Here is a 25,893-nt window from a genome sequence, read left to right as displayed (position 1 = left end):
AAGAGTGGGAGAGAAATATCGATCTGTTGCCTCTCATATGCGTCCCGACTGGGAATGGAACCCACTTCCTAGGTATGTGCCATGATGGGAATTGAACCCACCACCTTTTAGTGTACAGGACGATGCTCCAACCAACTGAGCCACCTGGCCAGGCATATAACATAACATCTTTATTGACTGTCTGTATCCTGGTAATTTGTAGCTGTTGAGTGATTGTGGCATAGCTATTCAATGTTTAGTATGCAAAGGCTCTGGACAGACATGTTAAATAAAATAGTTGATTTTATTGGCAATAAAGCAGAAAAAGAACACTAAAATTGAAATCAGAGAAAAGTTTTGAAAGATAGGGGGCTGGGAAGTAAGTACAAATCTGGGGAAGAGAAACATCTGGCTTATAAAGATTGTAGGAATGATTACTTTGCTGAATGATTACATTACTGAATAACTGTTTGTGGGTGAATAAAATTGAAACTATCTTAAAGAAAGGAGAGTGGAAGGATGTGATCCAGGAATAACTTAAAATCAAATAAAGATAATTATGACATAGTATAGAATTTCAGCCACTGACTTTGCAAGATGCTTTATTAATATTTCAAATGATAGAAATATTTGGCTTACCATCTCAGAGTTATGAAAATAAACAAAAGTTAATCAAAGCAATATTCCTGTCACGTGACCTTGGTGATAGCCAGTGAGGACTATAGGAAGAGAAGACTATTTTTTATTTATCTTTTATTTTTTTATTATTAAGGTATTATATGTGTACATATTCTTACCATTGCCCTCCCCCCGACCCCACTCCCATACATGCCCTCACCCCCCAATGTTTTGCATCCGTTGGTTACTCTTATATGCATGCATATAAGTCCTTCGGTTGATCTCTTATTTCCCCCACCTCTCCCTAACCTTCCCGCTGTAATTTGACAGTCTGTTTGATGCTTTACTGCCTCTGTATCTTTTTGTTCATCAGTTTATAATGTTTTTTATTATCCACAAATGAGTGAGATCATGTGGTATTTTTCTTTCATTGACTGGCTTATTTCATTTAACATAATGTTCTCTAATTCCATCCAGGTTGCTACAAATGGTAAGAATTCCTTCTTTTTTATGGCAGTGTAGTATTCCATTGGGTAGATGTACCATAGTTTTCTGATCCAGTCATCTGCTGACGGGCACCTAGTCTATTTCCAAATCTTAGCTATTGTAAATTGTGCTGCTATGAACATAGGGGTGCATATATCCTTTCTGATTGGTGTTTCTAGTTTCTTAGGATATATTCCTAGGAGTGGGATTACTGGGTCAAATGGGAGTTCCATTTTCAGTTTTTTGAGGAAACTCCATACTGTTCTCCACAGTGGCTGCACCAGTCTGCATTCCCACCAGCAGCGCACGAGGGTTCCTTTTTCTCCGCATCCTCGCCAACCAGTACTTGTCGTTTGTTGATTTGTTGATGATAGCCATTCTGACAGGTGTGAGATGGTATTGCATTGTCGTTTTGATTAGCATCTCTCGGATAATTAGTGACTTTGAGCATGTTCTCATATGTCTCTTGGCCTTCCTTCTGTCTTTTTTGGAAAAGATTCTATTTAGGTCCCTAGCCCATTTTTTTATTGGATCATTTATCTTCCTTTTATTAAGTTGTATAAGCTGCCTGTAGATGTTGGAGATTAAACCTTTATCAGTGATAACATTTGTAAATATGTTGTCCCATACAGTGGGGTTTCCTGTTGTTTTGTTGATGGTTTCTTTTGCTGTGCAAAAGCTTTTTATTTTGATGTAGTCCCATTTGTTTATTTTCTCTTTGGCTTCCATTGCCCTAGGGGCAGTATCAGTGAAGAAGTTTTTTCGGCATATGTCTGAGATTTTGCTGCCTGTGGATTCCTCTAGTGTTTTTATGGTTTCCCATCTTATGTTTAAGTCCTGTATCCATTTTGAGTTTACTTTTGTGTATGGTGTAAGTTGGTGATCTAGTTTCATTTTTTTGCATGTATCTGTCCAATTTTCCCAACACCATTTATTGAAGAGAATGTCTTTACTCCATTGTATGTTCATGCCTCCTTTGTCAAATATTAATTGAGCATAGTGGTTTGGGTCAATATCTGGATTCTCTATTCTATTCCATTGATCTATATGTCTGTTCTTGTGCCAGTACCAGGCTGTTTTGAGGACAGTGGCTTTGTAATACAGCTTGAAATCTGGTATTGAGATCCGTCCTACTTTATTCTTCTTTCTCAGGATTGCTGTGGCTATTTGGGGTCTTTTTTTATTCCTGATGAATTTTTGGAGAGTTCTTTCTAGGTCTGTGAAATATGCCATTGGTATTTTAATGGGCAGTGCATTGAATGTATAGATTGTTTTGGGTAGTATGGACATTTTAATGATGTTGATTCTACCAATCCGTGAACATGGTTTGTTCTTCCATTTGTTTATGTCTTCCTCTATCTCTTTTTTCAGTGTCCTGTAGTTTTCTGCGTATAGGTCTTTTACCTCCTTGGTTAGGTTTATTCCTAGGTATCTTAATTTTTTTGGTGCGATGGTAAATGGGATTGCTTTTTTAGTCTCTCTTTCTGTAAGTTCACTGTTGGTGTATAGAAATTCCATAGATTTCTTGGCGTTAATTTTGTATCCTGCTACATTGCTGAATTAATTTATTAAGTCTGTTAGTTTTTTGATGGAGTCTTTCGGGTTTTTTTATATACAATATGATGTCATCTGCAAATAAGGACAGCTTTACTTCTTCTTTTCCAATTTGGATGCTTTTTATTTCTTCTTCTTGTCTAATTGCAATGGCTAATACTTCCAGTACTATGTCAAACAGGAGTGGTGAGAGTGGGCATCCCTGTCTTGTTCCTGTTCTTAGGGGAAATGGTTTTAGTTTTTGCCCATTGAGTATGATGTTAGCTGTGGGTTTATTATATATAGCTTTTATTATGTTGAGGTATAATCCTTCTATTCCCACCTTGTTGAGAGTTTTTATCAAGAAAGGGTGTTGGATTTTGTAAAATACTTTTTCTGCATCAATTGATATGACTATGTGATTTTTTAAAAATATATTTTATTGATTTTTTACAGCGAGGAAGGGAGAGGGATAGAGAGCCTGAAACATCAATGAGAGAGAAACATTGATCAGCTGCCTCCTGCACACCCCCTACTGGGGATGTGCCCGCAACCAAGGTACATGCCCTTGATCAGAATCGAACCTGGGACCTTCAGTCCGCAGGCCGACGCTCTATCCACTGAGCCAAACCAGTTAGGGCGACTATGTGACTTTTATCTCTCAATTTGTTTATGTGATGTATCACGTTTATTGATTTGCAGATATTGTACCATCCTTGCATTCCTGGGATAAATCCTACTTGGCATGGTGTATGATCTTTCTGATGTACTGCTGGATCCGATTTGCTAGAATTTTGTTGAGAATTTTGGCATCTACATTCATGAGGGATATTGGCCTGTAATTCTCTTTCATTGTGTTGTCTTTACCTGGTTTTAGCATTAGGGTGATGCTGGCTTCATAAAAGGACCTTGGAAGTGTTCCTTCCTCTTGAATTTTTTGGAATAGTCTGAGGAGGATAGGTTTTAGTTCTTCCTTGAATGTTTGGTAAAACTCTCCTGGCCCCGGGCTTTTGTTTGCCGGAAGCTTTTTGATGACTGCTTCAATTTCTTCCATAGTTACTGGCATATTGAGCTGTTTAGATTCTTCCTGATTGAGTTTTGGAAGGTTATATTTTTCTAGGAATATGTCCATTTCCTCCAGGTTGTCCAGTTTTTTGGAATAGAGTTGTTCATAGTATTTTTTAACAATCCTTTGTATTTCGGCAGGATCTGTTGTTATTTCACCTCTTTCATTTCTGATTTTGTTTATTTGGGTCCTCTCTCTTTGCTTCCTGGTGAGCCTGGGTAGAGGTTCATCAATTTTGTTTATCCTTCAAAGAATCAGCTCTTCGTTTTGTTGATCTTTTGTATTGTTTCTTTGGTCTCTATGCTGTTTATCTCTGCTCTGATCTTTATTATTTCCTTCCTTCTGCTTACACTGGGCTTTTCTTGTTGCTCTTTTTCTAACTCTTTGAGTTGTAGGGTTAGGTAATTTATTACCATTGTTTCTTGTTTTTTGCAGTAGGCTTGTAGAGCTATGAACTTCCCTCTCAAGACTGCTTTCGCTGTGTTCCATAGATTTTGGATTGTTGTGTTTTCATTGTCATTTGTTGCCATGATGTTTTTTTATTTCTTCCTTGATTTCTCTGGTAACCCAGTCATTGTTTAATAGCATGCTGTTTAGTCTCCATGTGTTTGATTTCTTTGGATTGTTTTTATTATAGTTGATTTCCCGTTTCATGCCACTGTGGTCTGAGAAGATGCTTGATACGATTTCTATCTTCTTGAATTTGAAGAGACTTTGCCTATGTCCCAACATATGGTCTATCTTTGAAAATGACCCATGTGCACTTGAGAAGAATGTATATTCTGTGGCTTTGGGGTGAAATGTTCTGAAGATGTCAATTAATTCCATCTGGTCTAGTGAGTCATTTAGGATTGATGTTTCTTTGCTGATTTTTTTGTTTAGAGGATTTGTCCAATGGTGATAGTGGGGTATTAAAGTCTCCTACTGTGATTGTATTGCTGTCAATCTCTCCCTTGATATCCTCCAGGAGTTTTTTTTATGTATTGGGGTGCTCCTGTATCGGGTGCATATATGTTTACCAGAGTTATTTCTTCTTGTTGGATTTCTCCCTTGAGTATTATGAAGTGGCCTTCCTTACCTCTTATTATGTCCTTCACTTTGAGATCTAATTTGTCAGATATAAGTATTGCTACTCCAGCTTTTTTTTCTTTTCCATTTGCCTGAAAAACCTTTTTCTATCCCTTCATCCTCAGTCTGTGTGCGTCATTTTTTCTGAGGTGGGTTTCTTGTAGACAGCAGATATATGGGTTTTGTTTTCTTATCCAATCTGTTACCCTATGTCTTTTGATTGGGGCATTTAATCCATTTACGTTTAAAGTTATTAATAGGTACTTATTTGTCGCCATTTTTATTCTTTACCCCTGTGTTCCTTCTTCGCTTCCTATTTCTTTTTTTTTTACACAGCAGACCCTTTAGCATTTCTTGCATTGCTGGTTTGGTGGTAATAAATTCCCTTAGTCCTTTTTTGTCTGTGAAGCTCCTGATTTCACCTTCAGTTTTGATTGATAGCCTTGCTGGGTACAGTATTCTTGGATTCAGACCCTTCCTTTGCATGATGTTGTATATTTCATTCCATTCCCTTCTGGCCTGATGAGTTTCTGTTGAGAAATCAGTTGATAGTCTGATGGGGGTTCCTTTGTATGTAACTTTCTGTCTCTCTCTTGCCACTGTTAAGATTCTTACTTTGTCGTTGGTGTTTGCCAATTTAATTATAATGTGCCTTGGCGTCGGTCTTTTGGGGTTCATTTTGCTTGGGACTCTGAGCTTCTTGGATTTGTGTGGGTTTTTTCTTCCCTATATCAGGGAAGTTTTCTGTCATTTTTTTCTTCAAACAGGTTTTCTATTCCTTGCTCAGTTTCCTTTCCTTCTGGAACCGCTATTATGCGGATGTTGTTTTGTTTCGTGTTGTCCCAAAGTTCCCTTAGGCTCTCCTCCTGCTTTTTAATTTTTTTTTTCTAGAAGCTGCTCTACTTGGGTATTTTTTCCTACCTTGTCTTCTAGCTCACTGATGCGGTCATCTGCTTCTTCTAGTCTACTCTTGATGCTTTCTATTGAGTTCTTTACAGTAGCGATGTCATTTTTCATTTCTTCTTCGTTCTTCTTCATTTCCTCTTGGTTCTTACTCATATTGTCGAATTTGTCTTTCATTCTTTTCAGCCACCTTATGACCATTTCTCTGAATTCTTTCTCTGGAAGGTTGCTTGCCTCCATTTCGTTTACTTCCTTTTCTGGTGATGCCTGCTTTTCTTTCATATGCGGTCTGTTTCTTTGTCTCCCCATGGTCTCTCTTTTCTGGGTGTCTGGTTATGTAGTTCTCTCTCTCCTGTTCGGTCATGTATTCACTGCAGGCGATGGGGCTCAGAGGAGATGCAGGTATCCATACAGAGAAAACAGCTGGCTCCAGTGGACAGGCAGCTTTTCTCCAGTTTAGGAGGCAGCTTTCACTGGTTTTCTTTCAGTATTAGTTCACTGTTGTTGCAGCGGGTGACATGCAGATGGCTGTACTCTGCTAAACCTCAGTTTCCTCATCGTGACCTGAAAGAAATAATACCGGAAGAGAAGGGTATTACTGGTGAAATTTTCATACAAAATCAGCCTGCTTTGTGCTTATACTTTAGCATCTGCTCCATAGCTGTGTCATTGCCTATATTTTCTGTTCTCTCTCTTCTTCTGCAAGTCAGACTTGAAAACCAGTTAAATTTCTAACTGGTTTCTTTTTTTTTTTTTTTTAAATATATTTTATTGGTATTTTACAGAGAGCAAGGGAGAGGGACAGAGAGTTAGAAACATCGATGAGAGAGAAACATTGATCAGCTGCCTCCTGTACAACCCCTACTGGGGATGTGCCTGCAACCAAGGTACATGCCCTTGACCGGAATCGAACCTGGGACCCTTCAGTCCACAGGCCGACGCTCTATCCACTGAGCCAAACCAGTTTCGGCTCTAACTGGTTTCTTAATCTCCAGTTCCTTGACTCTTAACTCAGTGATTCTTCCCAAATTAATTTAAATAGTAGCCACATCCCACTTGAAGTGTACATATACACATTGCACAAAAATGCATAAAAAAGGAACACATAATTTCCTTGTGCTTTTTAGGAAAGTGGTTTGAGTTTTTGTTTCCTGTTTGTAGTATTATGAATTGCTTTTATAAACTGTTAGATGAAAAAGGACAAAGTGACCTCTCCATATAATAATCTCAATGTGTGTGTGTTTTTTTAAATCTGTGATTCTGATAGGTTTCATAGGAGCAGGCTTTCTGAATAGCCATTTTAAAAATTAAGTGAAAACTCATTAGTGGCAAATTATACACAATGACTTTAAGCCCCAAGAGCTTTATCTATGTACATATTAAATAGTCATTTGTTCTTGGTTTATTGTAAATACTAGAGGCCCGGTGCACGAAATTCATGCACTCAGGGGTTCCTCAGCCTGGCCTGCACCCTCTCACAGTCTGGGAGCCCTCGGGGGATGGCCATCTGATGGCTTAGTCCTGCTCCTCGCCGACTTCCTCAGCGCTGCTGCAGAGGCGGGAGAGGCTCTTGCCACCACCGCTGCGCTCGCCAGCCGTGAGCCCAGGTTCTGGCTGAGCGGTGCTCCACCTGTGAGAGCGCACTGACCACCAGGGGTCAGCTCCTGTGTTGAGCGTCTGCCCCCTGATGGTCAGTTCGCATCTTACCGACCGGTCGTTCTGCTATTCGGTCGATTTGCATATTAACCTTTTATTATATAGGACTAGAGGCCCAATGCACGAAATTCATGCAAGAGTAGGCTTTCCATCCCCTGGCTACCGGCACCAGCTTCCCTCTGGCACCCGGGACTCGGGCTTCCCTTCAGACACCTGCAGACACCTGGGACCCAGGCTACCCTCTGACCCCGGCTTCATCCGGAATGACGTCTGGTCTAATTAGCATATTACCCTTTTATTATTATAGATAGCTGCTTAAGTGCATTGTAAAAAACCAAAAAACTGAATTACATTTGTTGTAAAATTGATAAAGTGCCTCGAATTTTAACACTTTGACATTTCAAAACATATATAATAATTTTGTAACATCTGGTAACTAATGAGATTGTAGATTTCTGGTTAGCTTGACCCATTGTTTCATCCCTTTGCCCCTTTTCTCTGTTTGTAGGTCTGAACAGAATTAAGAAGAAAGCACTTCCACAGTCATAGCAGATGAAGATCCCCTGATAAATGGATCAGGAGTTTTGGCCTGCCCTCCAAAGAAAAGGTAACTGCTGTTCCAGCATAGCACAGCTGAAAAATGTGATGCTTCCGACTATAATAGAGCAAGTCTTACCAAAGAATGAGAGTTTTTAAATTTAAAGTATCAGAGTAAGATTTCAAATTTTAAGCATAACTCTGAATATGATCTTACTAACATGAAATGACAATGAATTCAAGAGTATAATATTATTATGTGTTTGTCAGAATGAAAACTGCTAAATACTACCTCCCTCCATTCTTTAAAATTATAGGAAGACTTTGGAGATAGGAACTCTTACCCCAATAAATCCATATTTATTTTTTTCTTAGGACGTTGTTCAAAGATATGCTCCTGTGTTTTTGCCCAGCTCTACTTTCCTCAGCTCCTGTTTTCTCTCCACAAGCAACATAGACCTAGCTGCTCAGGACTGGGAAGGTCCTAAGCAAATTGTAAACTGGCAGTTCTTCAGACATACTCCCTGGGCCCAGTACCTTTGCCCAGCCGCCAGATGGCTCTGTGCTCATTTCAAAAATAGCAGACACCATTAGTTGTTTCTTACTACATGTTTGCCATTGTGCATTTACTATTTGGGGAGGAGGGATGGTTAAGTCTCACATAATGTGAAAAAGAGGAAAATATTCTGGAGAAATGCTTTGTGTGTGTCCCATAGATTCTTTTAATTTTGTGTTCTATTTTAAACTTTGTGGACACTGATAAAAAAAAAAATAACTTTAAGCTTTAAACTAAACGAACCACTTGGTAAAGTTACAAAAACCTCATCTACAGAAATCCTGCACAGTCAAGCCTCTATGGGCTTCTCTCCCTTGCCTGGCCAAGGTCCTTCTGCCACACCCCAGCTGTGCAGTGTGGTGCCAGGTGTAGAAAACTATCAAATCGAATGAACCTTTTCCTGGAGGAATTTTTATTAAAAAAAAGATTCATCCTCCCATGTCCTAAAAGCAATGAGGGGGCTTACATGTTAAGATGAGGTTTAACACATGTTATTGAAGGATAAAATGGAACAGAATCCAAACAGGAAAGACCAAAGGATTTTTAGCCTCTGAAATTGATCAGATTACACATTTAGGCAACAAATGCAATGCCTCAGTCAGGTTGCAACTACACTGAGTGGCCAGATTATTACGATCTCTGAACGCATAATAATCTGGCCACTCAGTGTATATCCTATATAATAAAAGGTTAATATGCAAATTGTCCCCTCGACCAGGAGTTCGACCAGCAGGCAGGCCAGCCAACCACTCATGTCCCCTCCCCCTGGCCAGGCTGGCCAGACCCCACCCATGCACGAATTCATGCATTGGGCCTCTAATATATATATTCAGAGATCATAATAATCTGGCCACTCAGTGTATTGCAAAGATGGAAACATTTTGGACAATATGCACATTCATCTGCAAAGATAATAATTTCAGACTGAAACACGAGTGTCAGGAAAGGTGTGGCAGCTCTGGTTAGGTGTTTAGAAGAGCAGCTCTGGGCAGCTCTGAAGTCTCCACCCTCAAAATAGGTCCTTACATTTTTCTGTCTTAAAGCTGATCGGGCAGCAATGCATAGGCATCATTCTGTGGTCATCCAGGTTATCACGAAGGATGACCCTAACTGTGGAATGTCTGGGAAGTGCCAGAGAAGAGAGAAGCAGCGCTTTCCTTAATGGTAGTCAGCAGCTGGAAGTGGTGAGATTTGGGGGGGAAGGTAGGGAGGAAACATTTGACAGAAATGCCAGATGAGCACTTTAGTTCATAACTATTTATTTAGCTTCTACTATATGCAGAGGGATTGTCTTTGAGAAGGAAAATAGTAGGTGATTTCCACAGACTACAATTATGATATCCTTTATTAATACTATTCTGATGAAAAGATTAACATGATACTAGGAAGTCAATGACAAGGGGCAGGGGAAAAAGAAGTGTCACAAGCTCATGTCTGCAGGGACCAAACAGGTAGAAGAATGAAATGGGCCAGGTGGAACTGGGAAACTATCATGTGACCAATCTAAAGGGCAGCCCCTTTTCAGTGCCGGCTAATTGTAAGCCCAATATCCATTCAGCAAATAGTTATTGCACGCTTACCATGTGTTGTGCTCTTCTGGGCAATGGGAATTAATTAGGAAATCAAAGGGACAAAAGTCCCTGCCATTGTGACACTTACCTTTTAATGGAAGGAAACAGATAATAGATAGCAAATGCAGTAAATAAGTACATTTTTCATTATACTAGATGATGATGACTGGTTAGAAATAGCAGGTCAGGATAAGGAAAATCAGGAGTGCTGATGAGGGGTGGGCTTACAATTTTAAGTAAGGGCGGTCAGGGTTGGGTTTTTTTGAGGTGAGATTTTAGTACTGAATGTGAAGGAGTGAACCACTGAACTTTCTGGAGATGCATTGAACATCCAGTGCAAAGGCCTAAAGTAGAGCCTGCCTGGGTTGTCCAAGCAATGGAAAGAAGAAGGCCGGAGCTGAGTGAGCAGGCAGGAGAGTGGGAGGAGACACAGGCAGACAGGCACAAGACCTGTGTACACCGCCTCATAGGCCATGCAGGCCTTGGCTTGTACTTTGGGAGAAGTGGGAGGCCACTGGAATGTGAGTACTGGAGTGACTTGATCTGACTTCTGTTTGAATGAAACCATTGGGGGTACTATATTGAGGTAGGCTGTAGGGGGAAAGGGTAAAAGCACTGAGACCAGTTAATCTGCAGTTACTGCAATAACCCAGGCAAGAGATGATGTTGCCAGACCTTCTAGGTTTTTAAAGGATCTGGAATCTTGACTTCAATGATTTTCCTTGAGCTTTCCTATGTTAGCAACTAATTTAAGAAAAGCAAACAGTTTGAGTCAACCTAAATAAGTCTGTAGGATTCTGCCATGTGTTGACAATTTGCTACCTTGGGTATAGAAGTGAGGGAATTCAGAGTAAGCTGAGGACTTTGGGCCAGGCTAACGTGAGGAGGGTAAGAGTTGATTAGAAGCTCACGTGAAAGCTTGACTTTGATTTGCACGTAAAACTGAAGGAAGGGAAAGATAATGGCATGTAACTATTCACAATACCCCAAAGGTAGAAATAGCCCAAATGTCCATCAGCTGATGAATGGATAAAAAAAAAACAAACCACACAAAACATGGGATATGCACACAGTGGAATATTACTCATCTGTAAAAAGAAAGAAAGTATTGAGCCTCAAAAACATTATGCTAACTGAAAGAAGCCAGAAACAAAAGTTCACATATTGTATGATGCAGAATATCCAAAATAGGCAAAACTTTTGAGACAGAAGACAGATGTGGCTTCTAGGGCCTGGGGGGAGGGATGGGAGATGGGGAGTGACTGCTTACTGGGTACAGGGTTTCCTTTTGGGGTGATGAAAGTGCTCTGGAACCAGGTAATGATAGTGGATGCATCACATTGTGAATATACTAAATGTCACTAAGTGTACACTTTAAAATTGTTAAAATGATAAATTTTATATTAAGTGAATTTTATCTCAATTTTTTAAAAGTGCATATGGAAAAACATTTTAAAGATATGTATTTTATGTCTTTTTTGGCCAGAGTGGAGACTTTGTAAGTGGGAGTGAAGGGTGATAACGCTATAAAAAGGATGTTTGGCCAGATAGGGAAGGGTGTTGACTGCCAGGCCAAGGAGTTTAGAATCTCTACTTTTGGCAGCAGTAAAATACGCACTCCGCAAGGAGGAAGGAAACCAAAGGGGTTGGTGCCTGGGAATCCCAGCCTCTGGGTTTCAAAGGAAAGCAAATGGCCCCTGTTTTCACCAGTCTGTAATATTGCTACTCATGTGATTGAATTTTGTGACAATCTCACAAAAGTCTCAAACAAAATTAGAATTACTTCTTCTTTTAAAAAAATATTCTGGTTAGCCCTGGCCAGTTTTGTTCAGTGGATAGAGAGTCTGCCTACGGACTGAAGGATCCCGGGTTCGATTCTGGTCAAGGGCACATGACTGGATTGCGTGCTCAATCTCCAGTGGGGGGCGTGCAGGAGGCAGCTGATCAGTGATTCTCTCTCATCATTGATGTTTCTATCTCTCTCTCCCTTCCTCTCTAAAATCAAAAATATATTAAAAAATATTCTCGCCAAAACCGGTTTGGCTCAGTGGATAGAGCGTCGGCCTGCGGACTGAAGGGTCCCAGGTTCGATTCCGGTCAAGGGCACGTAACGTGGTTGCGGGCACATCCCCAGTAGGAGGTGTGCAGGAGGCAGCTGATCGATGTTTCTCTCTCATCGATGTTTCTAGCTCTCTATCCCTCTTCCTTCCTCTCTGTAAAAAATCAATAAAATATATTTTAAAAAAATATTCTGGTTATAAAAGTTTGTCATTAAAAAAATTAGATAACTATGTGAGGTGATGGACATGTCAGCTAATTTTACATATATATATAAAATCACAATATTTACACTTTAAATTTATACAATGTTATATGTCAATTATATTTCAATAAGGCTAGAAAAATTTAAGTATTACATAGACATGTATGTTAATAAAAAGCCCCTTTAATTACATACTTTCACTTTCTGCTCCCCATAAATCCAAAGTTATCTAGACTGTTTTCTATGAATAGAGTTATTATCATAGTTATTGCTTTTTCATAAAACTAGACACATATTATGCATAGTATTTTATACGTTGCTTTTTAAAGACTTGTATTTTGGCTGTTTTTCCACTTCTTTCTTTTGGATTGCTACATTATATGCTATACTTCCATTTGTTTAGTGTGGTTGACCTATGAACCAGAAGGTTGAAATTCGATTCTCAGTCAGGGCACATGCCTGGGTTTCAGGCTCGATCCCCGGTATGGAGCATGCAGGAGGCAGCCGATCAGTGATGGCATCTCATCATTGATGTTTCTCTCTCTCTCCCACCCCCCCTTCCTCTCTGAAATCAATAAAAACATATTTTTTAAAAATTGGAAAACAATTGCCATTTATCTCTCTATAAAGAGATTGAGGTATCAGAAAATATAAAAGCAGCTAACACTTACTGAGCAGGGAGCACTGACTATGTACCAGATGCTGTTCTCAGCATTTAACCCATTGACTCCTCATGACAGCCTGATGAGGTAGATGCTGTCATGATCCTCCTTTCACAGAGAAGCTCATGGAGGCGGAGATCAACATGCCCAGAGTGGGGCATGGAGAGCTGTCTTCAGGTCTAGCTTTAGTGGCAGCTGATGGTTGTCATGAGGGACCTTGTGTGAGATCACAGAGATTTTTCAAGAGATGTCAATATGGAATTTTGTGTGAAACTTTTCAAGTTTTAATGTTGAATTAAAAAAAATAATAGCTTGCCCAACCGGTTTGGCTCAGTGGGTAGAGCATCGGCCTGTGGACTGAAGGGTCCCAGGTTCAATTCTAGTCTAGGGCATCTACCTTGGTTGCGGACACATCCCAGTAGGGGGTGTGCGGGAGGCAGCTGAGTGATGTTTCTAACTCTCTATCCCTCTCCCTTCCTCTCTGTGGAAAACTCAATAGAATATATTTTAAAATAATAATAATAGCTTTATTGAAATATAATTCAAGTACCACAAATTTACCCATTTGATAGTTTTTAGTGTATTCACGATGTTGCTCAGCCACCGCCTCTTATCTATGTCCAGAACATGTTCATCACCCGAAAGGAGACCCCATTTCCACCCAGCAGTCACTCTCCACCCTCCCCTCTTGCCAGATCTGCCTTCTGTCTTTATGGATTTGCCTATTCTGGATATTTCATATAAGTGGAATCATATGATATATGGCCTTTTGTGTCGCTTCTTTTACTTGACTTGTTTTTGAGGTTCATTCATGTTGTAGCATTACTTTTAGTGACTGAATAATGTTCCTGTGTGTAAATACACCACATTTTATTTATCTGTTCATCAGTTGATGGACACTAGAGGTGTTTCCACCTTTTGGCTATTGTGAATAATGCTGTTATGAACATTGCTGTACAAGTATCTCTTTTAGCCCCTGCTTTCAGTTCTTTTGAGTATATACCTAGAAATGGAATTGTTGGATCCCATTGTAATTCTGTGTTTAACCTTCTGAGGAACTGCCAGGCTGTTTCCACAGGGACTGGACTGTTTTACAATGTACCAGCAAAGCACAAGGATTTTATTCCTCACATCCTAACCAACACTTGTCACTTTTTGTTTGTTCTTATTTACTTAATAGCCAGCATAGTAGGTGTGTAGTAGTATTATTGTGGTTTTGATCTGTATTTCTCTAATAACAAATGATGTTGAGCAATTTTTCATTTGCTTATTGGTCATTTGTATTATTTTCTTTGGAGAAGTATCTATTGAGATCTTCTGCCCATTTTGAAAATTGGATTATTTGTTCTTTTTTATATATACATTCCAGATACAAGTCCCCTATCAGATATATAATTTGTACACATTTTCTCCATTCTGTGTGTTGTCTTTCCCAAGGTATTATTTGAAGCACAAAAGTTTAATAATTTTGATGAAGTCCAATTTATCTATTTGGCTTTGTGTTTAAAGAAATACCTGGTAAACGGGATTCTAACCTACTAAAAACCCACTTGTGATTGCTGCTCTGTTGCCACTGCCCCCAGAAATCATTGAAACTGATGCTTTGTGAAGATACCCTTTATTCTGAAGTGGAGAAGGGCAAGAAGGTCTGGAAAGTAGCAAAGGTAGCCTGTAGCGATATTATTTCAGTTCATCATTTCTGCTCCTGAAGTTCCTCCACTTAGAGCAGTTTGGTGAGGAGGAGGATGAGGAGAAGGAAGTAAGGAAAGGAGTAGACCAGGCATCCTCAAACTATGGCCCACAGGCCACATGCGGCCCGCCGAGGACATTTATCCGGCTTGCCGGGTGCCGCTGCCTGTCCTGCTTAGCAGCCGACTCATCCCGGGCCGCAGTGTGCATAGGAATTTGTTCATGGTGTTTTTTTTAAACTATATTCCGGCCCTCCAACGGTCTGAGGGACAGTGAACTGGCCCCCTGTTTAAAAAGTTTGAGGACCGTCCTGGAGATCTTATGGGATCATAAGAGAGGTTAAAATAGATTGAACAAGTTAAAAGGCAGAAACTTTGCCTTGAGTCATAGATGGTGCCATTTACAATCAGAATGGCCATGGCTGTGTAGTAAATTTATATTTCTGGGAAGAAAGGTTTAGGGCAGGGGTGGGCAAACTTTTTGACTCGAGGACCACAATGGGTTCTTAAACTGGACCAGAGGGCCGGAACAAAAGCATGGATGGAGTGTTTGTGTGAACTAATATAAATTCAAAGTAAAGGAGCGGAGGGGAGAGCAAGAGAACCCTCCGCTCTTTCGGCTCCGCGGGCCGAATAGAACAGAACACCGAATAGAACAGAACGGGCCAGATCCGGCCCGCAGGCCGTAGTTTGCCCACGCCCAGGGCTGGTTTAGGGACTATCTAAAAAGTTAATAGGTGTTAAAGTCTCCCTTTTTATGAGAAAATACGTGGTTAGAGCGTCAGACCATTCACCGAAGGATCTCGGGTTCAATTTCTGTTCGATGTACCTGGGTTTCGGGTTCCATCCTCAGCCAGCCAGTGGATGTCTCTCTCACATCCATGCCCCCCCTCCCTTCCTCCCTCCCTTCTTCTCTCCCTCTCTTTCTCCCCTCCCCCTTTTTTTCTCTCCTCCTTCCCTCCTTTCCTCCCTCCCTCTCTGTAAAAATCAATGGAAAGCCCTAACCAGTTTGGCTCAGTGGATAGAGCGTCGGCCTGAGGACTGAAGGGTCCCAGGTTCGATTCCTGTCAAGGGCATGTACCTGGGTTGCGGGCACATACCCAGTAGGGGGCGTGCAGGAGGCAGCTGATAGATGTCTCTCTCTCATCGATGTTTCTAACTCTCTATCCCTCTCTCTGCCTCTCTGTAAAAAATCAATAAAATATATTTAAAAATAAAATAAAATAAAAATCAATGGAAAAAAACATCCTTAGGTGAGGAGTAACAAAAAAAGAAAACATAATACTATAGAAAAGTGGGGTGGGGGAAGTGGGTTTGTTTGCTGGATCTATGAAAATTGATCTAACTGGATCTAACTCTCTATCCCTCTACCTTCCTCTCTGTAAAAAACTCAATAAGGTATATTTTAAAATAATAATAATAGCTTTATTAAAATATAATTCAAGTACCACAAATTTACCTCCCTGCCTCCCTTTCACTTTCTAAAAATCAATGGAAAAAACATCCTTAGATGAGGAGTAACAAAAAAAGAAAACATAATACTATAGAAAAGTGGGGTGGGGGAAGTGGGTTTGTTATAATTCAAGTACCACAAACCCACTTCCTCCACCCCACTTTTCATAGATCCAGCTCTTACTTAGAGCTGGAATTTTGCTGAGGAAACTGCGAGGAAAGATCAGTATTGAGCCTTCCCTTTTGTACCAGTGCACCTGCACTATTAGTTGGGAGTTCAGCCCTAACGCACTTTGTGGACTAGCTTGGGGACCTGGCACCCACAGATCTTATGGTGTGTGGGGAGGTGAGTCCAATTTCCAAATAACACCCTTACCTTGGGAGTGAAACTGTTGATCTCTGGGAGAACAAGCATACATCTCATTGTCACCTTGACCTCAGTTCATGAAGTCCAATGATTTAGGGGTGGGGATGAGTTCCCGTATGCTTAATGTGAGGGATAAGGAAATGCTTTCTTAAAGACATGGAATTTGCAGAGGGACTTGATTGAATGGTAGGGTTTCATCTAAGGGAAGGAAAGTATATAGTGACCTGTATGAACAAAGGCTTGGGAGCTGGAGTAGACAACATGTTTGAAGCTTTGCATTGGTCATTTTGGCTGGACTATAGAGTGCCTGCTGGAGGGGACATTTAGTTCCGGAAGTGTTGGGACTGGGGCACTCCTTGAGTGCTAGGAGAGAAGTTTTTATTGAATTCAGTGGTCAGGGGAGCCCCTAAAAGTGTTAGAGCAAGGACTGACATAGTGAAACCCATGCTTCATTCTACAGACTGATCTGATCGTGTAACATGGAGAGATTAGAATCCGGGCTCACTGTATGACAGGCACGGTGCTAATAATAGCTAACACTTACAGGGTGCTTTTGCACTATTCACTTTCTTAATCTTCTCATAAAGTAAATACTTCTCCTTCACTCATTTTATAGATGAGGAAGCAGGCACAGAGAGGTTAAATGATTTCCCCAGAGTTAACAGCTAGTAAGTGGTAGAATTGGGATTCTCCTGGGCCAGTGGTCGGCAAACTGCGGCTCGTGAGCCACATGGGGCTCTTTGGCTCCTTGAGTGTGGCTCTTCCACAAAATACGACGGTCTGGGCGAGTCTATTTTGAAGAAGTGGCGTTAGAAGAAGTTCAAGTTTAAAAAATTTGGCTCTCAAAAGCAATTTCAATTGTTGTACTATTGATATTTGGCTCTGTTGACTAATGAGTTTGCCGACCACTGACCTGGGCAGATTGGCTCTAGAATCCATGCTCTAACTGTTGGACCCATCAGATGGTGATATTTACAGCCAGTTCGGTGAAAGCTGTATCAGAACAAAGGTGTCATAGGAATTATTTTTAACAGTGTGTTTAATTTTGCATTTTATTGTATCTGAGGCAGTGCACTGGAACTCGAAACAGTCAGCCTCTTTATATAGCTAAATGTTGGCCCAACTTTTCCATTCCTTTTCTATAACTTAATCCTTTCTCTCTACTTTTCAAAAACTACTTTACCTGAAGGCTTTAAATGAAGATTTTAAATCAAGCTTGTCAGTAGTTAATAAAATACAGGCCAGTATTAAATTCCTAGAACTATTTGAGCATTATTCAGTTTAAAGTTATAATTTATTATCTTTTATGTGTATATTTTTAAATTTTTCTCTTTCAAACAGTTTTCTATCACGGGTGAATATTTCTTTGGGAGAATTTATATGTAGTTACACAAATATGATTTAAGAAAACAAACTAAAAATACAAAGCTTTAAACTTCTTGGCAACTGATACAGTGTGTACAATGAATACATGTACAGGTTAAGTCTTTAAAAAGATAATTACCCTCATCTTTAAGTCTCCACTTTTTCAACTCTTCATATTATTCCTAATTTTGCACTTGTCAGCAATTCCAGCCCCTGAGCTGATAAATTCCATTTCCTCCTTCCACTGTTCTCCCCCTACTGGAATACTGATGTATGTATGACAGTCTATAAGATACGGTATTTCACTACTGGGAGCACAGTTAAGAATGGGCCTTGCCAAAACCGGTTTGGCTCAGTGGATAGAGCGTCAGCCTGCGGACTGAAAGGTCCCAGGTTCGATTCCGGTCAAGGGCATGTACCTTGGTTGCGGGCACATCCCCAGTAGGGGGTGTGCAGGAGGCAGCTGATCGATGTTTCTCTTATCGATGTTTCTAACTCTCTATCTCTCTCCCTTCCTCTCTGTAAAAAATCAATAAAATATATTAAAAAAAAAAAAAAAAGAATGGGCCTTGCCTGCCATACCCATATGCAAAAGAGAGCTCTGGCTCTGTTTGGAGAGGAAAGAAGGAGAGAGGTATGGGTCAGAGGAGGGAGAGGGGATACAAACATAGGCTCAGCCAATTTTAGGATGAAATCAAGAAACCAAAGCCAATACATCTAATTCAGTGGATCCAAGTTTCTTGTTACTCAAATGAAGGCAGTCCTTTGGGGTTGATAGTGGAGAATCTCTGTTACCAACCCTGTAATTTGCACTGATAACTATACTGTAGTTGCTAGTTTTCAAGTTCATTACAATGTTGTATTGGGATCAGTGGTTTTTTTCTAAATAAAGAGGCTGGTTGTGTGGGGTCTTGCATCTTACAAAATTTTAGGAAATTTTACATCAAACTGGAGTTAAAAACTGGAAAGATGAGCCTTTCTTTCCACTTAGTGATGTCTTCGGTGTTTGAACAAAGCATTTACAAGTGAATCTGTTGTGCCAAGAATAATTATTCTTGTTAAGAGAGACCTTCTTACCCTTGGCACCTCCTGGGAACATCCCTAAATTTGGATGGTGAAGTAAGGCCATATTTTAAATACATCCCTGGAAGGGATGAAATGCTCAGAACTTGGCAGCATTTCATTTCTGACGGCCTAGTTCTTAAGCCACAAACAATCTAATTGGTGGTTACAGCTTTTTCCATAAGAGCGTTTTGATGAATTAAATGTTTCTCCTACTTCTTACTCTCCTCATGTCCTCATCGAAATTACATTGTGTTCACTTTGGTGCCTAGCGGAGTTCCTGGTGTGTGGTAGACAATCAGGAACCATTTGAAAACTTGAGTCCTCATTACTCAAACCTTATAATACATACCACTATCTGTGCTGACAGATCCTGAAGGTCCTCTGAGCTACGAAACATCAGAAGTGTACTGACAGGAGAACCAATTGATCATATGTAAGGCACGCTGCTATATTAATTACATTAATGTAAATTGTATTGGTTCATTTTCTTTTTATGTTTTTGAGTATAGAGGAGGGGTATTTAGGTAAGAAGCCATCAGGTTCTTTATTATGGCCTGGTAGGTAAACCACATGTGCAAGTTTCTGTTGTCTCTTGTTTGTAGACAGTGCCCTTTGTGTAAGAAGCACTTTTTAAATGCTGCCCAATTTGAGTATTAGAGCACTGTACTTGCTCAGCTAGCAGTTTTGGCTTTTGTTGGTGACTCATTCGAACCTTTAGGAAACCCGAACCTTTAGGAAACCCAAACCAATTATGGATATCAGAAACTGCCTGATCTAGGAAATTTTACATCAAACTGGAGTTAGGACTTATTGATGAAGAGAGTGTGATAAAATGTATTAGCTGTAACAGAAAAGAATGATGGAGAGATGTCAGAAATTGTCTGCCATTCTCTTGGTCTCTACATCTTCAACTTGACGATAAATTTCTCAGATAAGAATTGATCTGAATAGCTCGGCTTGATATAGGATACTTATAGTATTTATTTTGTGTTAAACATTATACCAAGTGCTTTCCATGAGTCTTTTCATGTAATCCTCAGAAGAAGCCTGGTTTTAACTCCGTTTTAAACTGTGGTGTAGATAAGTTCGGTAACTTGCTCAGGTTACACAGCTTGCAAGTGGGAGAGCCAGAATATGAGCCCAGAAAGAATTCATAGGGACTTATTCCAGAGCCCTCCTTCATTTTCCTTATCTGTAAATTTTAAGTAATAACAACTTCTACCTTACACAATTGTGAATATTGAGACAGTACAGTAAAGTATCAGTGGCAATGCTAGTAAGTGTTCAATAATTGATAACTTTATTAATGATTTCTCTTAATAACTATCAATGCTAAGAAGATACGTAGTATTTTTCATTTTACTCTCTGTTGTGCTTTCTTTACTAACTCAATCAAAAAGTTTGAAAGGCCAAAACCGGTTTGGCTCAGTGGATAGAGCATCGGCCTGCGGACTGAAAGGTCCCAGGTTCGATTCCGGTCAAGGGCACGTGCCTTGGTTGAGGGCGCATCCCCAGTGGGGGATGTGCAGGAGGCAGCTGATCGGTGTTTCTCTCTCATCGATGTTTCTGGCTCTCTGTCCCTCTCCCTTCCTCTCTGTAAAATATCAATAAAATATATTTTAAAAAAAAAGTTTGAAAGGATTAAAAAAAGAGGTAGCAGGGATAAGGAGAGAATTGCCATATTGGCCCCCATTGGCTAGCAGTCATATCAGTGAATCTGGAAGTATTTTCACATGTAAAAAGGGGGAAATCAAGCAGTGTCTTGAGGAAGTGGGACTGTAATTCATGTTTGCCATTCTTCCCTTATTTTCCTTCTCACACTATATTCAATAGACAAGCTCCCTTTGGTATCCATTTAGTTGGGTAGCCTTAAGCTTTTCTTTTTAGTGGCAGCTCCATATACTACTAAAATTCAAATTTTCAGTTATCTTAAGTGTGGAATTATAAAATTCAAAGTAATTCATAAACTGTGTATTTTAAGCTAGGCAAAATAGAGAAATTAGATGTTTCTATGTAATTCTACAGTTTTTCAGTGATTTGGGAAGAATGAAAAATTAAAAGTCTGCATTGGGGACAAGTGTTAGGAACCCTATTGTTACCAAGGGAATTACATGCTTTACTCATGCATTTTTTTCATTGGTACTTTTATTGGGTTAAAATTTTAGAAATTGTTTATCATTTCACTTGTTTCTTTTGGTTATTTTGTTTTTACTATTTCTTAGATAAGGACAGGAAGCATCCATAGTTTCACTTTTTGAAACTTAGTTTGCATGAAATCCAGAAAATAATTTACATACTTATTTCTAAATCTTTTAAAAATAAATCACGTATTTTTTCCTAAAGCTTTAAAATTTTTAATCTAAAATTTAAAACAACCCTTTTCACAAGAGCCCTTTGTTGAGTTTAGGTGCAATATTTCCTTATTAATTTTTACTCTTATTTAAACATTTTTATGTTTCTACAAGTTGGACTTTGTTTCTTTAGCAGAGAAGTTGGCTATCTCTGTCACACCAGCTGCGCTAGATTAAAAAACCCAGGAGTAAACCTGCTTCCTCCCTACCTAGAGAAAGCACCTGTGAGCAGGCAGCCAAGATACACGTGTCACAGGAGTGCTGATATTACTCCTGTGAAACATGATCAAAATCATTGTTTGTCCCAGCCTTCAGATTTTCACATCTTTACATGCTCTTCATTAAGTAGCCTTTTACCATCTTTCCTTATCAATGAAGCAAAAGCTTTGGGCTCTGTGTGTGTAGTTGGGAGAGGTGCTTAATTTAGTGAACTAAATTGGACAGAAAACAGGATCTTCTAAACATTTTCTAGGAATGCTGTGCATTGCCCTAAGCCCTGGGTTCCAGCCCTAAGCAAAGAGGGAGAGACTAATAACTCGAATTCAAAGTGAATCAGATTTTTTAAAATTACTTTTGGGGTTAATGAATCACTTCCAGGAGAAATAGAAGGGGAAATAGAGAAATTTGGGGTAGTGTCTCCCAAATATGTCAGCGGATTCCCCTCTTCTCTCTCCTGCACTCCATCTTACACTGATTGCTTCTCTTTGCTGAACAAGAAGTTCAAGTCCCCCAGACGCACGCTGTGACCTCCAGTGGTGGGCCTCGGGCGGACACCGGGAACGTCACCTGGGCCTCGTTTCCTCGCCTGCCTGTCGCGGTTTCCTGCACGCCCGGCGGCCGCTCGGCTGCGGCGGCCCATTCATGCTTTTGACAGCTGCGCGGCCGCCGGGAGCGGAGGGTTCTGGCTCCCTGCACCAGCCCCCGCGCCCCGCTCTCCGGCCTCGGGCTGAGGGCCCGACGGCGACCACAGTCGGCAGCACCCTGGGGTGGGCCGCCCGGCTCCTCCATGGGTGGCTGCGTTTCCGACTTCGCCCTGGCTCCACTCCGGGGGCTTGACGTGCAAACTTCGCCGGAGCGAGCTGAGAGGGAGGGACCGGCGAGGGGGAGGAGGCGGCGGGAGGCGCCTCTGCTTAAGGGAGCCGGCCGGGTGCCGCCGCTCGGACGGACGCGCGGACGGAAAGGCCCGGGCCGGGGATGCGAGCGGCCTCAGGGTGAGCAGCCAAGGGCCGGGCTGCGTTTCGGGCCTCCCCGGCGCGGGCAGGCGGGCGCCGGCCTCCGGGCCGGGGCTGGCGGCAGAGGCAGGCAGGGGACCTTGCGCCGCGAGTCTGGCGGCCGGCGGCTCGTCCCCTCCCCCGAGGGCCGCGGGAGTCGAAAGCGAAAGCGAGCCGGAGGCGCGGACTTTGCGCCCGGAGTGGGGGGTGGCCCGGGGGGTGGCGGGCTGGGCGGCCGGGGCTGCTGTCAGGCGCCCCACCCGGCCCGCGGGCCGCGCACGCCGCCGGAACTCCCCGGCGCCTCCTTAAAAGCGGCCCCCGCGCGACTCTTTTCCCCCTTTTTTGTTACATTGTAGGAGCGGAAAGAATGTCGGAGCGGGCCGCGGATGACGTCAGGGGGGAGCCGCGCCGAGCGGCGGCAGCGGCGGGCGGAGCAGCGGCGGCGGCCGCCCGGCAGCAGCAGCAGCAGCCTCCGCAACCCCAGCGGCAGCCGCCGCCGCCACGGCGCCTACGGCCGGAGGACAGCGGCCCCGGCGCCGCCTCCACCTCGGCCGCCGCCGCCATGGCGACCGTCGGGGAGCGCAGGCCCTTGCCCAGTCCCGAAGCGATGCTGGGACAGTCGTGGAATCTGTGGGTCGAGGCTTCCAAACTTCCTGGGAAGGACGGTGAGTGTGCACGCCCTCCTCCCCCGCCCCGCGCTCCCACCTCAGGCCGGTCCCCTCCCGCGTGCTGTGCGCAGCCCCCGCAGGGGTCAGAGATGCTATCGCTCGGTTGGGGGGAGCGAGGTGCCCGCACCTACTCCGTGCGTGCGTGAGCCTGCGTCACACTCCCCGCCACTGACCTACCTCTCCCCTCCTCCTGTGTGTGTGTATCTCCTAGGGACGGAATTGGACGAAAGTTTCAAGGAGTTTGGGAAAAACCGCGAAGTCATGGGGCTCTGTCGCGAAGGTGAGTCCAGCCCCCTGAAGGAGTCTGTGCCGGCCCCGGGGGAGTTTCCTTGCTGGCTTCACCAGGGCAGGGGACGCTCTCCCACCTACCCACTCCTCCCGGGCGCGCGAGGATGCTGCCGGAGGAGGAAGAAGCGGGAGGACGGACGAAGCGGTTGGAAATCTGGTTTCCGAGGGGCTTTCCGTAATGGGGAGCGTCCTGGAGCCTCCGATTGGAGGCCTGGCGCGGTTCGGCGTTTCAATGGTGAGCGCTGGCACCTGCGGGAGTTCAGGTTTGACCTGGACGGAGGACGACCAGTGGAGGAAGGAATTTGCTTCCAAAAGCATTTCCGCAAATGCTTTTAGGGGTTCTGGAAAGGAAACCTGGCCACCTGAAAATTTCTGCTGGCAATCAAAATGAATTTTGAACTTTAAAAAAGATGACACGTTACCTGTGCAGCCTTATTTTTATGGAATTTGAGTTACAAAAGTTCAACAGGATCACCACAGCTGAGGAGCGTTTGGTCAGATTTTTTTGTGAGCTGCCAAGATCAGGGGGGGGGGGGGGGGCATATGGTGAAACAAGTCTATATAGTGTCCTGAAGGTGAAAACAGAGTCTAATTATTGGTCAGCTTTTAATAAAACTGTTTGGTAGAAGAATACTGTAGGGAAATATCTGTAGCTAAAGGTGTGCCTCCCAATGCAAGTCAGGTCAGCCATCTAAACTGTCAGACTTCCTTCAGATTTCCTTTGTGTTTTTGTTTTGTTTTGTTAAATAGTCACATTTGCTGTCTAGTAAATGCCTGTGCCAGGCCTGGTCAGAAAGAACTTCTGAGGCCAGTCAACCTTAGGTTCAGGTCCAGTTATTTTTTTTTCAGTGGTACTATGGACAAGGCCTTGAGTGGAATTTGGTAATCCAAAATATTGAGTTTATATTCCCCTGTGCAATTTTATTTCTCACATGTAGCCATTTATTTTGGTATAGTTACTGTCCAGGGCACAAGAATAGGTAGAACTTTGGCAAGTGAAACATATTAAAGTACAGAGTTGGCCGGTTGTTACTGTCTTCACATTTATTGTGTTTAGTGCCGATCTTTTCTTCACATCCACTGTTTTGGTTTTTTGAATTGGCCACTTGTTGGCCTCTTGGCACTAGGAGGAAGAGTAATTCCATTGGCAGCTCTCTGAGAGCTTCCATTTGGAACAGATTATAGAGCAAATTAGTTGATTTTGAAAATGAGAATTGCTGTTTGCAAGCAAAGGAAAAAGAGGGAAAGCACAGGACTTGCTGGTGATGTTGCAATAGGAAAAGTCAGTTGTTAGTCCGGTTTTAGTGTTGAATTGGCAGCTTGCCTGGGCTTAAAAAATTAAAATCACTAGGTGGCAACTCTCATAGGAAGCAATTGGAGTAGAGCTTTGGAGGACCTGACCTGCACTTGTTCTTAGTTTTCATTCTATGGGTGTGGATACATTTCCCATAAAGGGTTTCTAAATCTGTGTGAAAACAGCGTGCTAACTATTGGTAATTTCTCTATAGAGGATGAGTAAGTGTGTAAATGTTTCACTGGGCGCAACTGGGTCTGGACTAAGACCCACTTAATTTAGTGGCCTGGACCCAGTTTCTGTTGTATTATTTTCTGCGGGGACGTATTCATTAGCAGGTTTGACCATGAAGATCTAAGATCTCTGAACTACTATCTTGATGTGCAGAGGGGTAATAGATTTGGTTGTATGTGATTCTGACCAATCAAATTATTCAGGACTGTTAGGCGTGCCATTTTTTAAACCGCTCTAACCATTCAGAGGATGCTGAAGTGGCTAGCTCATCTGAAACTCTGCCTGCCTGTTTGGAGTAGAGACTGAAGTTTTTTAATTCAGTCAGATCTTGATTCATCTGTGACAGGATTTTTGGGACATTTTAAAAATCCCATCATGAGAAGGTTCAGCACTCACCCAGTGGGCCTTTGTTTTTGTGTTGTTGTTTTTTTAACAAAGCTTATGTCAGGCTACTTAAGAAATGAAAATATATTTTAAAATTAACAAAAATTATTAGACAATTATCCTTTGTCTTTGGTTACATTATTTCCTACCAAGAAAAGTTGTTTTGGAATTACATCCATACTAACTTGCTCTTGTCAATGAGGTTAAATTGAGAAGAAATGTGTAAATAACTTGATCATAATGAAGTATAGTGGAACCTCGTTTCTGGATCTTAATGGAAGGCTGGTAGAGGAGCGATTTGTTTGAAAACTGAATCATTTTTCCCCATTAGAAATAATGTAAATTGAATTAACCCATTCCAGACCTTCAAATGATTCCTATTGCTTTAATCTTTCTTATATACAATACATGTCTAATGCGATGTATAATTTATAAATAAACACCCTATTAGCCTTAAGGGAATTTTCATATATCACTGCCTCCGAAATGCTATCACTGGCTAACTGCTTTTCCTTTATCCAATCAACAACAGTTTTTCTACTTATTCAGTTGCCGGTGATTGCTGTTTTGTGAGCATTTTCACACCCTTACAACATTAGCAAGGCTTCCTTATGTTTTAAAATTGTGC

At 41.8% G+C, this 25,893-nt stretch overlaps 1 protein-coding gene across 2 annotated transcripts in view; it reads left to right on the top strand.

Annotated features, from left to right (window-relative positions):
- Window positions 1-25,893, top strand: part of ATXN7 (ataxin 7) — a 175,124-nt gene that overhangs the window by 29,036 nt on the left and 120,195 nt on the right. For both annotated transcript variants that reach the window (XM_080671512.1, XM_080671513.1), the window contains exons 2-4: window positions 7,818-7,916; window positions 22,754-23,062; window positions 23,277-23,345. In XM_080671512.1, coding sequence (XP_080527638.1) covers window positions 7,880-7,916; window positions 22,754-23,062; window positions 23,277-23,345 — 415 coding nt within the window. In that variant the 5' untranslated portion in view covers window positions 7,818-7,879. The remainder of the gene's footprint in view (window positions 1-7,817; window positions 7,917-22,753; window positions 23,063-23,276; window positions 23,346-25,893) is intronic.

This window comes from Plecotus auritus (genome assembly GCF_963455305.1).
Source record: "Plecotus auritus genome assembly, chromosome: 6".
Lineage (NCBI taxonomy): Eukaryota > Metazoa > Chordata > Mammalia > Chiroptera > Vespertilionidae > Plecotus > Plecotus auritus.
The sequence above is the reverse complement of the archived record's forward strand: the minus strand, read 5'-3'. Positions and strand labels throughout refer to the sequence as shown.